This window comes from Dama dama, chromosome 9, assembly GCF_033118175.1.
Source record: "Dama dama isolate Ldn47 chromosome 9, ASM3311817v1, whole genome shotgun sequence".
Taxonomy (NCBI): Eukaryota; Metazoa; Chordata; class Mammalia; order Artiodactyla; family Cervidae; genus Dama; species Dama dama.
In genome coordinates this window covers 12401705-12415836 of record NC_083689.1, presented here as the reverse complement: position 1 = coordinate 12415836, position 14132 = coordinate 12401705, and the positions used below count along the sequence as shown (strand labels likewise).

At 58.4% G+C, this 14132-nt stretch overlaps 1 protein-coding gene across 1 annotated transcript in view; it reads right to left on the bottom strand.

The window, feature by feature from the left end:
* Nucleotides 1-13233, bottom strand: part of NOTCH3 (notch receptor 3) — a 39343-nt gene extending 26110 nt beyond the window's left edge. Inside the window, exons 1-16 of the mRNA XM_061150018.1 lie at nucleotides 13113-13233; nucleotides 10493-10571; nucleotides 6933-7075; nucleotides 6513-6851; nucleotides 6304-6426; nucleotides 5992-6225; nucleotides 4943-5098; nucleotides 4671-4856; nucleotides 3962-4075; nucleotides 3624-3737; nucleotides 2606-2839; nucleotides 2378-2488; nucleotides 1703-1895; nucleotides 1475-1626; nucleotides 1137-1250; nucleotides 35-190 (exon numbers count right to left, since the gene is read on the bottom strand). Of these exons, the coding sequence (XP_061006001.1) occupies nucleotides 35-190; nucleotides 1137-1250; nucleotides 1475-1626; nucleotides 1703-1895; nucleotides 2378-2488; nucleotides 2606-2839; nucleotides 3624-3737; nucleotides 3962-4075; nucleotides 4671-4856; nucleotides 4943-5098; nucleotides 5992-6225; nucleotides 6304-6426; nucleotides 6513-6851; nucleotides 6933-7075; nucleotides 10493-10571; nucleotides 13113-13233 (2569 nt within the window). The remainder of the gene's footprint in view (nucleotides 1-34; nucleotides 191-1136; nucleotides 1251-1474; nucleotides 1627-1702; nucleotides 1896-2377; nucleotides 2489-2605; nucleotides 2840-3623; nucleotides 3738-3961; nucleotides 4076-4670; nucleotides 4857-4942; nucleotides 5099-5991; nucleotides 6226-6303; nucleotides 6427-6512; nucleotides 6852-6932; nucleotides 7076-10492; nucleotides 10572-13112) is intronic.
* Between the last annotated feature and the right edge of the window lie 899 nt (nucleotides 13234-14132).

Genomic DNA, 14132 nt, shown 5'->3' with positions numbered 1-14132 from the left:
AGAGCCCTCCCTCCAAGAGCTCCCTTGAACTCACTGGGGTCACAGTCATCGATGTCCTGATCACAGGAAGGGCCACTGTAGCCCTCATGGCAGGTACAGCTGAAACTCCCTGCCAGGTTGGTGCAGGTACCATGGGGACCACAGGGTGAGGGGCTGGCACACTCATCCACATCCTGCTGACATCGTGGGCCTGGGGGTGGGGAGCAAAATAACATCCAGGATTAGCAGATGCAGGGTAGGGTCCGGGAGTACCTAGTGCTCAGGAGGAATCTTAAGACTGACATAGATGAAGGCAAGAACAGTTTGCCTCTGGGCGTTTTGCACATACTGTTCTAGCACGCCCCTCTCCTTATTTCAGCGGGTGGAGAATGTGATTCTGTGATTGAGGCCTGCTCCTCCAGGCTCTCCCCAAACTCTCATCCTGAATTCTAGATTCTCAAGCCCTTATCAAACCAAAACCAGTCACTCCTAAAGGAAATCAACCCTGAATATTCATTGGAGGGACTGAAGCTGAAGCCGAATCTCCAATACTTTGGCCACTTGATGCTAAGAGCCAACTCATTGGAAAAGACCCTGATGCTGGGAAAGATTGAGGGCAGGAGGAGAAGGGGACAACAGAGGGTGAGATGGGAGGTTGTATGGCATCACAGACTCAATCAACGTGAATTTGAGCAAACTCCGGGAGATGGTGAAGGACAAGGAAGCCTGGCGCGGTGCCCTCCATGGGGTCAAAAGAGTCAGAGATGACTTAGCAACTAAACAATGAACAACACAGCCCATATCCGTTCCTCTTCTCCTGAACTGACTACACAGGCTGCAAGTGTCTCTGTCTAGCTCTGTTCCTTCCCAGAAGGAAGCTCCCTTAAAAGGCAGAACCAGGTGCAGTGGCTAAGACTCTGTGCTTCCAAAGCAGGAGGCCTGGGTTCAATCCCTGGTCAGGAAACTAGATCCCACATGCTGCAACTAAGACCCAGTACAGTCAAATAAATAATAAGTAAACAATTTACTAAAAAAAAAAAATTTTTTTTAAAGGCAGAGCTGGGGGGGGGCCGGTACTCCTTCTCTGGGTCCTCAGCATCACCCAGTATGGAGCAAGTTGCAGAGGAGGTGAAGGACAGAAGAAGCAGCTGGTGTACCTTGCCAACCAGGGGTGCAGGAGCAGACAGCCAGCTGGCCAGGAGCAGACTCACAGTAGCCCCCATGCTCACAGGGATTCGGGGTGCAGGGGGACAGCAGCTCACACTGATGGCCTGTAGTGGGCAGGCAGAGTAAGATAGTCTTGAGAGATTCCTTGATCTCATCTCCCCACAAGGTCCCCACCTTGATACCCACCCTCCCAAGCTCCTGTGTAAGAGTGTGAAAGGAAAAGAAAAAAAGGGGCAAATGCAGAGAAAGAAGAGAGAATGAAGCAGAAAGAAAATAAGAAGGAAGAAGGAAGGAAGAGGCCCTGGGGAGGAAAGGTGGAGACACGCACCCTGGATACCAGGGGGACAGGTGCAGCGGAAGCCCATTCCATCACTGGTGCAGGTGCCGCCTGCCCGGCAGGGACGGGATTCACAGGCATCTCGAGTGAGGCTCTGACTGCACTGAGGGCCACTCCAGCCAGGTTCACACACACAGCGGAACCTGGTGAGGGAGGCAGTCAGGGCTGGCAGGAGGGTAGAGAAGCTGCGGGGGTCAGGGAGCTGGGGAGAGACCTCACCCTCCAGGCGCATCGTGGCAGATGCCATGACTGCAGGGTTCCTGGGCGCAAGGATGGCTTGGGGGAAGGCAGAGCGGGGGCAGGGAGCCAGGTGGGCAGAGGCATCGGAAGCCATTTTCACCATCCACGCAGGAGGCTCCCTCGCCGCAGGGGTTGGACGCACACTCGTTGATCTCCACGTTGCAGAGGGGCCCTGGGGAGCAGGCAGGCAACCTCGTCCCAGGACAAGGATAGCGGAGCCAACCAGGGAAGGGCAACCTTGCACCATTTAGCACAGTCACACCCTTGAGCAAGGACCATCTCATCTGCTTCGTAACACATCAGCTCTTGTGCAAATTAGGACAGCCACCTCCGTAACCCAGAGATACCTCGCCCCAGATCACCCTTGCCCCCAAACTTATATGAAGTCACTTTCATTTCCGCCAAGGATTGCCTTGGCCCCACTCAGAAACACCTCAACCTCTGAGTCTGAACACCTTCATGGACATACCAGGATAATCTTGAGCCAACATGGGGACACATGCCAATGAAAGAAAGCAAAATTCTCAGGGCAAAGCATGGACAATCCCTAAGGACAAGCACGTGCAAACAGAGGGGCAAAACCTGGCCAGGAAAAATAGGTGATTTCACCCTCACTCTATAAAGACCCTGTTTCCAGGGCAGCCACTTGCCCACCTGTGAATCCAGGCTGGCAGACACAATCATAGCGGTTGATGCCGTCCCGGCAGACTCCAAAGGTGCAGGGGTTGCTAGCACAATCATCAGTGTTCACCTCGCAGTTCACACCTGGGGAAGGGGAACACGACTGGGATTGCCACCACCGTGACCTGCCAGAAACACCATTCCTGAACCCTCTGTGTCCCATATGTACTATTCCTGTCCCAGACCAGCCCTTGGCCCCACCTGTGGTGCCAGGAGGGCAGCGGCAGAGGTATTTGTCCACCAGGTCTAGGCATTTGCCTCCGTGTCGGCAGGGCTGGCTTCGGCATTCATCCACCTGGCTTTCACAGCGCATGCCGGTGTAGCCCGGGGCACAGGCGCACGAGAAACTGGCGATGCCGTCCACACAGCGCCCGTGGTGGCAAGGGTCTGGCGAGCAGTCATCCACGTTGCGCTCACACACTGTGCCCTCGAAGCCTGCGGTGGACAGAGGGTCAGGCTCCACCCACTGGCCAACCCATAGCCATGGCCTCTGCCCAATACTAACTCAGCTCTCCCTCAGGCCTGGCCCATTGAGCCAATAGGAGGCAGGCTCAGTTCAGGCTCCGCCCCTGGCTGGCCACCAGAGGCCATCCAGCGGCAAGCTCCGAGACTTGTCCCTGGCCAGGACCCTACCAGTTAGACCACACCCCTAGCGAGACCCTGCTTCCAATCCTTACACCATCTGCCCTGATTTGCCTCTCCCTCCACTGGAGATGTGGACACATGGGAGGTTCCTGGGCTTCCCAGGTGGTTCAGTGGGTAAAGAATCCGCCTGCAATGCAGGAGAGATGAGTTCGATCCCTGGGTGGGGAAGGTCCCCTGGAGGAGGGCATGGCAACCCATTCCAGTATTCTTGCCTGTAGAATCCCATGGACAGAGAAGCCTGTTGGGCTACACAGTCCATTGGCTTGCAAAGAATGGACACAACTGAAGTGACGGAGCAGAAAAGTACGGGAGGTCCCTGGGGATGGAGGGGTTTGGACGGGGTCCCTCCAATCCAGTGCACATCTATCCTACCAGAGCCTTTGGGCCCACCCCCTAGCCTTATCTCTGCTTATGTCCACGATTGGCTCCTCCTCCTGGCTCTTTCAGTGGTCCTGCTCCGGGCCTGCCTTGGGGCAGCTCTGTCCCCAACTTTCCCCCAAGCGTATTATTGGCCCTTTCCCACCACTAGCCCCGCCTCCAGATTCCTGCCGTCTTGTCATTGGCCTGCCCTCACCCTCTGCGCAGCGGCACTCGTAGCCATCTGGCTGGTCCACGCACTTGGCTCCGTTCCGGCAGGGTGTGCTGGCGCACTCATCCACATCCAGCTGACACATGGCCCCACTGAAGCCTGGAGCGGGGAGTGTGAGATAAACAGAGGGACCCAGGTAGGGCCAGAGCTGTCACCCCTCACCAGTGCTGCCTGCGTTGGGTGGAAAGCCCATTTACTTGTAAATTAACTTCATAAGGTGGTATCTGCTATATAGGAACCCACTAACATGATGTTATAAGCTCCCATCCTGGAGTCTTTGCCCCAGAAGGTCTTTCTCAGGCTCCCTGGCCCAGAGTCCTCACCCGAGGGGCACGTGCAGCTGAAGCCATTGACTCTGTCCTTGCAGACCCCACCGTTCACACACGGGCTGCTCTGACACTCATCCATGTCCACCTCACAATAGGTGCCGGTGAAACCTGGAGGGGTGGAGGGAGGGGGGTCACAGCAATGAGGGTTTAGCTTCTGGTCTGAAGGGAGAGCAAGGGGGGACATACCCCGCTTCCCCTGAGCCTTGGCCCTGACCCCAACCCATCCCTAGATTCAGTTTTCAGACTCAGGCTAGATCTTCATTCAGCGTGGCCCCAAATGGTTCAAGGCTTGAGACTCCATGTGGGCATGTCTTCAGACCACCTCCTTCCTTCTTCAAATTATGCCTCTTCCCCAGCTCCCAGCCAAGGGCCCACCATAGCCTTGTGCCCAGCCTCAATCTCACCCCAGCATCAGTGCATCTCTGTCCACAGTCTCCACTGTGACCCCTACTCCAGACCCTGGTCCTGCCCTCATGTCATTCCCATCCCACAGTGCGTCCAGACTCCACTCCCAGCCCATCTGAGGTTCTCCTGACTCCACCGGACCACGCCCCCAGACTCTGCTCTGGCTCTGCCTCCCCCTCATCCCAGGCTTCAGTCTCTCACCCTTCCAGTTCTGTCTGCTCTGGGCCCCTCTGCCTGAAGGCTTTTCTCACCCTGCCTCCCAGACTCAGGCCCCACCCCAGCCACGCCCACCACACACCTGCCATGCAGATGCAGGTAAACTGGCCTATGCGGTCCAGACACGTGGCCTGGTTGCGGCAGGGTCCTGACAGGCATTCATTGACATCGGTCTCACAGCGCGGGCCAGTGTAGCCACGGCCGCACTGGCATAGGAATGAGCCCTGTGTGTTCACACACCGGCCCAGGTGCTCACAAGGGTTGGCACCTGCAAGGTGGAGTCACAGTGTGGGTGGGGGAGACTGAGGAGCAGCCTCTCCCCTCCTTCCCTGCCCTCAGACTGCGCCCCCTCACCAATGGAACACTCGTCCACGTCCTGGTCGCAAGCTCCGCCTGTGAAACCCGGTGGACAGGTACAGATGGCCCGGCCATTGACCGGGTTCGTGTCACAGATAGCATCCTCGTGACAGGGGTTGCTGACACAAGCATCGTCCAGATGACACAAAAGCCCTGGGAAAGAGTAAGTGGAGGTCAAGGGCAGACCATCCCCCGGCTCTGCCCAAAGGTCCCACATCCCTGAACATTGTAGTGTTTTGTTTTGTCGTTTGTTTTTATTAACCAGCAGTGTATTTAGTGGGCTTCCCAAGTGGCACTAGTGGTAAAGAATCTGCCTGCCGATGCAGGAGACATAAGAGGTGCAGGTTCAATCCCTGGGTTGGGAAGATCCCCTGGAGGAGGACATGGCAACCCACTCCAGTATTCTTGCCTGGAGAATCCCATGGACAGAGGAGCCTGGCAGTGCTGCATTTCATAAGCAACTTAGCATACACATACATATTTAGTAGCTATTCTCCCCCAATCATTTATTTAAAATTTAAACATACAGAAAAGTTTATTCATATACCCATCACCTAGATTCAACTATTGTAACTTTATTTTTTCTGAACCATTTGAAAATAAGTTGGAAACATCCGCATATTGTTTTTAAAATCTACTGACTCTTTTTATGATTCTAAGAGGGTCCTAGCATTAAGTTTTTGCCTCTGCAGTACCCTCTGCCTGACATACCCTGCCCTCCACTCCAAGTCCCCCTCCCAAACATCTTCTCTGATCTTTGCCCCTCCCAAAAGTCCCCTCTCCTTCTGATTCACAGTTTAGCTCTCCATTCCCGTGACTTCTTCCCTGGACTGTCTGCCCTCCCAGGCCTCTCCCAGGCTTATCCTTCACCCTAAACCCAGCTTCTAGCATAAGCATTAAGCATAAGCTTAATTAATTAAGAACAATATGTTTAATTATGCTTCTAGCATAGCGTAAGTCTGACTCAAGTCAGACTCCATCCTTGGCCCCACTCAAGAGCCATCAGTGGCTCCCTGCTGCCTTCAGGGGAAAAAACAGTCACTCACCAGTTTTGCCCATGGGGCAGGCACAGTAAAAAGAGGCCACACGGTCGTGGCAAGTGGCCCCGTGGAAGCACACAGCCGTGGCACAGTCATCAATGTTCTGACTGCAGCTCTCACCCGTCCAGCCATTGACACATACACAACTGTGGCCACCCAGTGTGTTGAAGCAGGTGCCCCCGTTGTGGCAAGCGTTGGGCTGCAGCTGACACTCGTCCACGTCCTCCGTACAGAACTGGCCTGTGGCACACAGACGCATCAGTCCGCTTACCTGGCGCGTGCCCGTCCAGGGCCCCCCCCTCAGGTCCCACCACTCACCTGTCCACTCCGGAGGGCACTGGCAGTTGTAGGTGTTGACACCATCCACGCACGTCCCCCCGTTTAGACACCGGTGCCCTGGACAGTCGTCCACATTCACTTCACAGTTCTGGCCCTCGAACCCTAGCGTGGAGCGCAAGGATGGTCACTGCCAGGCGGGCCGGCCGTCCCGCCGCCTCTGCTGCCTCCCCCGGGTACAGCTCCCTCACCAGGAAGGCAGGCGCAGTCATAGGTAAGGTCGCCACTCTGCCTGCAGGTGCCCCCGTTGCGGCACAGGGAGGGAGCGCAGGGCGCCGCAGCGCTCTCACACAGGGGCCCGGTGTAGCCACCTGGGCACTGGCAGCGGAAGGAGCCGGGCGTGTTGAGGCAGGTGCCACCGTGGCGGCAGGGCCCGCCCACCCGGCACTCGTCCACGTCGCTCCGGCAGCTGCGGCCCTGGAAGCCGGGTGGGCAGGAGCACAGGTAGCGGCCATCGGAGCCCACGGAGCAGCGGGCGCCATGGGCACAAGGGCTGCTGAGGCAGGGGTCTGGCAGGGAGCAGTCGGGGCCTGCCGGGAACCAGGAAGGGTGAGCCCAGGCCGACCACACCCTTGCCTTCCTTCGGCTCCCTTCCAGACCCCCCCCTTTACCTCGGAAGCCGCGGGGACAGCGGCAGGTGAACCGGGCGGTCCCCGCCACCACCGAGCTCTGGCAGACACCACGGCCAGCACAGGGGCCGGAATGGCAGGGGTCTTCCAGCTGACATCGTTCACCCACCCAGCCTGGGGGGCACCTGCGGACAGACACGACCTGGTGGGGAAAGTCATGGCAGAACAGCCCAAGACACAAGAGAGACACACCAGACAGACCAGAAGCACACAGGTAAACAAACACACACACTCCTTCATCCACGCAACAGTTTCCCTGAGCATACCTACTATGTTCTTAGCAATGGGAATACAGCGTGCATGCTGTCACTTCCATCATGGCCAACTCTTTGCAACCCCATGGACTGGCTGGCTCCTCCATCTCTGGGATTCTCCAGGCAAGAATACTGGAGTGGGTCGCCATGCCCTCCTCCAAGGGATCTTCCCAACCCAGAAATTGAACCTGCATATCTCTTAAGTCTCCTGTATCGGCAAGTGGGTTCTTTACCACTAGTGCCATCTGAGAAACCCAAGGAATACAGCAGCAAACACAATTAAAGTGGTCCCTACCCTCTTGATGTCCATAGCCGGGTCTGGGAAAGAGAAGATATACAAATAATGAATGAATAAGCAACGTGCGGGGGGGGGGGGGGGGGGGGGGGCGGGGCGGTGGGCCGGCGGCGGGTAGTTCAGGCCATGGGGATCATGAAGGATGCAGTTGGGCAGGGTGGTGGCCCCAGAAAAATTATGTCCATGACCAAGAACCTGTGACTGTGACCTTATTTGGAAAAAGAAATGTAATTAATGATGTAATTAAATAGAAGATGTCTAGATGAGACCATCCTGATTATCCAAGCTGGCCCTAAACTGAGTGACAACTGTCCTTACAAGAGAAAGGCAAAGACTTCTGGCCTCCAAAACTGCGAGAATAAATTTCTGTTGTTTTAAACCACCCAAGTTTGTGGTCATTTGTTCCACAGCCACAAGAAACTAAAAACACAGGATAAGGAGGACAGAGGGATGGGGGTGGGGGAAAGGCAACTATGTTTTCACAAAGTGAGGGAAAAAAGAAGACTGTGTGGGAGAAGAAAGTGAGGGAGGGGGCCACAGGCCTGTGTGGGGAAGACTAGAAGAAATGGCAAATGCAAAAGGTCTCAGGTTCCAGAAGACAACCACCCAGGCGCACACAGACGGGCAGAACCCCCAAAGGTACCAGACGAGAGGGACACACTAACACGATGCGCTGGGCTGGCAAATACTCAAGACCCCAACCCACAGCCTCATTCACCAGTACGGACTAACTCTCACATGCCAGACAGGAGGACTTCCACAAAGCCTCAATTCCTTTCCTGGGGCACAGAGACCCCTTCCTCCCGTTGCGGGGAGGAGGTGGCCACCAACGCTGGCGCCCCCTGTTGGGGGAAGGTCCTTCAGCCTCCAGCCCCCTCCAAACGCACCAAGGCCACCTTGAGGGTGAGGGTACAGACGGGCGCTGGTCTTAAGACTAGAAACCTCCAGAGTGGGGTCAGAGGGCGGGACTTGGACCGGCCCCCGACGCTACCCGCCCCTCGCCTGGGTTCCTCCCTGTGGCCTGTCCCGGTCGCTTGGGGCTAAACTTAAGTAGCTGACTCAGTCCTTAGCGTCACCCACAAGATTCCCCCCACCCCAGCCCCCAGCGAAACAAGTCGGGGCACGAGCGGGTGCAGAGGGAGAACCCAGTTCCCAAGCCCCCTCCCCAAAGATCCGCAGGGCAAGGACCGCCGCCAAGACTGCGCGCCGGGAGGGGCGTGCTGCGCTGGGCGCCGAGCACTGCGAATTCTTCCTCCCCCAACCACGCGCGCGCGCGCGCGCACGGCAGGCAGGGCGTGGCCGCGCGGCCCTCTCCCGGCGCCCCCGGCGGGTTCCCACGCTCTGTGCCCCGCGCCCCTGCCGACCGGTCGGGCTGGTTCTCCGCTGCCCGCGCCCCGCCCAATCGCCTGGGCTTCACCGGAGACCGATGGGGGCGGGAGAGTGCGGGGGCGGGGGGGGGGGGGGGGCGGTGCGGGGAGCATGGACTCGGTTGGGGGACTGGCTGGGGAAGAGGTGATGACTAGGAGATAGAGACTAGGGTTTGAGAGACTTTGAGAGTTGGAGGATCCATGGAGAGGCGACAGACTGCGGGATCCGCGAAAGGAATTTGAAGGAGACTAGGGATGAGGGGGGTGCGTGGGGAGACGTTCCCACGGACCACCTCTGGAGACTAAGCCCGGCGCTCCGCTCCGGGCGATCCGGGCTCCGGGCGGCCGCGCGGGCCGGTGATTCACCTGTCGGGGGGGCGGGGCAGCCGGGGGCGTATTCACCTGTCGGCAGCTTTCCAGGCGCGGGGTCCCAGAGCGCAGGCGCCCGTTCCCGCGACTCCGCCTCCCAAGTGAGAAGCGCCAGGTGAGGTCACACTTTCCCCCCTATTCCCACCATCCCAACCCGAGGAACCCGCTCTACCAGGCTGAGACACCCCCCCCCCCCCATCGAGGTGAGTCAAAGTGCGTGTGCAACTTCAAAGGGTCTCTGAAGTCACCCCAGACCCACCCAGCTTGGGCTGGACACACAAGTTGCTGAATAAATGGATGCATTTAATGAATCGACCAATGGCTACTGGGTGACCTGCTATTATTAATGATGATATTATAAAAGGAACCAAGCATTTTCCCATAACCTCAGAGGTTCCTCCTTTTGGCACCTATTTTCCACGTCTCTACTATTAATAAAAATACCATTTATTGAGCACTTACTGTATGCCCGACACTATGCTGATTTCACTCTTAATCTTTACAATCAACTCCATAAAGGAGGGAACTGTTATTGCCCCATTTTCCGGATGCAAAAATGAGGCTCAGAGAGCTCAAAGCACTTGCTCAAGGTTATCCCAGAGCCCAGAATTCAAATTGATCTCTGTCTGCCTCTGCTCAGCTATTTCCCAGGCCCTGCCCTGCTTTCCCAACCCTCTGCCTTTCCTTGTACTTTCCAACAACTGCATTTGGGGGGGACTTTGGTCACAAGTCAGGCAGAAGGACTATATTTTACAGATCAATGAGGTTCAGAGAGGGGAAGTGACTCACTCAAGTTCACACAGAAAGTAAGTGGCAAAGCAGGGCTCCTGTGGCCCCACCACTAAATCTTGAGATGTGGGAAGGTGCAGATGCTATCCCCACTACTGCCAAACCACTGTTACTAGTCCCTGAAAATCTGTTGATTGAATAACCATCTGTCCCTCAGGGGATTTACACAAGACCACAGGCAGCAGAGAATTCGGTGTAGTTGGCATTAGTGGGCCCATTTTCTAGACTAGGACACTGAGGCTTAAAAAGTCAGGCCATCAGCAACATGATGTGGGATTTGAACCCCAGCCAGGCAGACTCCAGAGCCTATACTTCTAGCTCTGCTCCATCCAGTGGGGAAACAAGAGGTTGCCCAAGCCACACACTTGAAGGACGTGGTGGAAGCATCTATGGTGAACAGAGGTAGGGGGAGAAGACAGACCGCCTCCCCACACAGGGCCCACTGATGGCTCAGAGCCAGGCACTCACAGGCAGGCAGCCTCCCGGGAGGGCAGCTGGGTGCAGCGACCTCCGTTCACACACGGGCTTCCGTCCAGGCAGGGGGGAGCTGGGTGGGGGTGAAGGAAGGTGGGGGTGTCAGGCAGGCGCCCAGGAACCCCAGCCTGGATTGAGACTCCGTCCTTTCCTCCCTCGGGCAACAGCTGCACCAGGCTGGGGGCGTCTCTGCGAGGGCAGGGAGCCCCCCCATTCACAGTTCCCACGGCCCCCCGCCCCGGCCCCAGCTGTTGGGGCTGCAGCTGTCACTGCCAACTCGGGCCCTGGGAACCACAAGGCAGGGGCAGGCAGGAGGAGGGGCCGACTTGTGCCAGATGTGGGGGCTCAGAAGCTGCCAGAATGGGGGGCAGGAAGTGGGGGTGCTGCGAGGGTTGAAGGGAGGTCTGGGACTATGTGCCTAGATCCCGGGGTTGTGGAGGGGGCAGGGGTGGGGAGTCCTGGGGCCCCGGGCTTCCTTCTGCTGATGTTGGGCATCTACTCCAACTGGGCAGGCCTGCGTGCTAGTTCTGGGGAGAGATGCCAGGGCATGAACGAACACTGTGCGCAGCCAGCAATTGGGCGTTACAGGGACGGGGTCTGTGTTGAGGGAGGAGCAGCTGGCACAGGCTGACCTGCCCAGCATCCTCACCCCTAAGGGCTGTGTCTCTCTGCGGTGTGGCACAGTCTAACTGTCCTGTCGGATGGGTCAGGGCTGGGGCGGGATGTGAGTTAGTGGGGCACTGTGTGACCGCTTGTGCATGTGTGCCTGTGTGTACAAGCAGGAGACAGAAAGAGGGAGAGGAAGAAGATGAGAAAAACAGACAGACATAAAAGAAGGAAACTAGACGCAGGCAGACACAGAGAGGAGATCAAGAAGGACAGAGACAGAGTTTAAAAAAAGACAAAGAGAGACCAAGATAAACTGGACATGTGAGTGCATTAAATATGGCTTCTGTCCCTTCCTCAAGGCACAAGCAGCCAGGACACTATCACCCAGACAGGAGCCCAGGGCTGTTTGTGAACTCATGCTGGGGGCCACATGACATGAGCCGTGGGCCTTGCTGAGCGGTGGGCCCTGTGGGCCATGTGTGTGTCTGCATGGCCTGCATGGACGTAGAGATGTTTGTAGGCTGAAACTTGTGTGTCCGTGTATGTGAAGTATGTATCTGGGTATATAGCTATTGTGTCTGTGTGTGACTTGTATGTGCATGGGTGTGTCTGGGTATGGGCTGGATGTGCTCGTATACCTGCATGTGTCAGCTGGGTGTAGGCATGTCCTTGCCTCTGTCTATATGCATCTGAGTGTGTGCAGTGAGTGTGAGGCCTTGGGCTGGTGGTGCAGGTTATGTGTGAACATGTGTGATCGTATGAGCACGTGTGAGCTGTGAATGTCTGTGTCTTGTGTGAGCTGGTTGTGCACATGTGCGGGGTGTACTCTGTGTGTGCACGCACATACAAATCTGCATCTCCACATGTGTGGCCCAAGATTGTGTGTCCTGTGAGTGTATGACAGGCCATGTGGGGGCGGCTGCTCCTGCCCACTCCTGCCCCATCTGCCCGCCCCGGGCTGGGCTGGCTGGGGAGGCCTGTTTCCTCCCTAACCCTCCCCGGGCTGAGCCCCACAGCAGCGTCCAGAGACCCAGGGCCAGGGCCACTGGGCTTGCGTCCCTCCCCTGCCGGCCAGGCCTCCCTTGGCTGGGGGTGCGCCCCAGCAGCCCCGGTCCGGCCCCGCTGCCGTCCCGCTTTGTCTGGCAAAGAAAGCGCGAGGCTGCCGGGGGGAGGGGGTGTCTAGACGGCGCGGCCATTGTCCCAGGAGGGGGAGGGGAAGAGTGGGGAGAGGGAGGGGCGGGGGGCTCCCCGGGCCGGCTGGGGAGGGGGTCGGGCTGCTGGGAGGGGGCGCTGGAGCGGGAGAGGAGCACGTGGGCTCGCGCCCCCTGCCCTCCCCTCCCTTCCCCAGTAGGGGACAGGGTCCCGGGACGCCGTCCTGTCCAAGCAGCGGGGGAGGGAGCGGGGCCGCGGGCGGGGGAAGGGGCGCGGGCGCCTCTATGGCTCCAGCTCTGGCTCCGGTTCCGGGTCTTGCCGCGCTCCGGCCTGGGAAGTTTTCTCCGAGTTCAGAGCTCCGAGAACTTCGCGCCCCCTCCGGCCCCCCGCCCTGCCAGACCTGCCCCGGCTGTGTGCATGGGGAGGGGGAGCTTTTATGCGAGGGGTCCCCGACCTGGGGGTACTTGGCTTCCAATCGTGACCTTCCCAGGGCTCTCGACGGGCATGGTTGGTGAGAGAGCCCCAGATTCTTGGCTACCCACCCCACTCCCCCGTTAATCTTGATCCGCTCACCTCCAGCTCCCAGTCCCGGGCTCCAGGGTCCCTTCATTCCCAGCCCACATCTCTCCCGGGCCCCAGTTCCTGCGGTCTCTGGGGTCCTGCCTCGCCCCCACTCTCAATTCGGAGTCCCTGCCCCCGGCTCCTGCGCTCGCTGCCCCAGCGCTCTGGTCCCTGATTCCCAGGGACCGCCCCCACACCCACCAAGTCCCAGACTCGGGGAGGCCTTGCACTCCATTCTTCCCCTTCCCCCACCCACTCACCCCATCCCGCCCTCAGGGTCCCGGCCCCTCACCTGCAGCCCCCGGCCCCGCTAGCAGCAGCAATAAGGGCAGCGTCCGCACGGACGGCAGGGGTGGCGGCGGCGACATCGGGCGACGGCGGCGGGGGCGGCGGCCCCGGGGCCCCGGCCCCATGGCGGCCGGCCGCGACCCTCCCTCCTCCCACCTCTCTCCTCCCTTCTCCCTCCTTCCCTGGGCTCCGGGCGCGTCCGGGGCCAGCCTCCGCGCAGCCAACTTCGCTGAAGTGAGACGGCCGGGCCGCCCCGCCCCCAACCCTGGGCGGCTCGCCCCGCCCCAGGGCCGGCCCAGAGCTCCCCCGCCCCCGGCCCGGCCTCCTGGGGTCCCTGCCCACCCTCCACCCACACAGCCTGGGACCCGAAGACCCTCTCGGAAACTCAGGCCAGCGGGCCCAACCCACGGTGTCAGACACACCCAACTTCCTGAACATCTCCAGCTCCCTAAAACACATCCAGAGCCCGAGACACACACGGAGCCGGGCACAAACAGACACTCCCCTACCCCCACCCCCCGACACCCCGAAACTGAAACCAGGCACGTTCTGCAAGGCTCATGAATACATAGCCAGGATGCACAAATGCAGAGGCGTGCACAGAGCTTCCTGGGGGACTTAAAATCTGAAATATTCACAACTCTAAACTCAGGCCCTCTCAGACCCTCTCAGACCTAGAGCCTTGGGCGATTTTTGCAGCCTCGAACCTCAGGCACAGGCCAGGAGTTTCAAGTGTGCTACCAAACACCCACACCCCGTCTTACTCTCAGTGCTTCTTGAAAGTAACCCCTTCCTCCTCAATATCCAAAGGTCCACCCCACCCCATAGCCTACACAGCTTTGTTGCTCAGCCAATCTTGCTCAGTTTCATCCAACTGCCTTTTCCAAAATCAGTCATGCTGAAAAGCAACCACCCTGCAGTGAGCTCTGTCCCTGTGGCAAGAATGGGGACTCCAGAAAGGCCCCAAGACCAGCCTAGAGAAGCCCCCAATCTGGGGAAGAAAAAAACAGACTCCACCACCGTG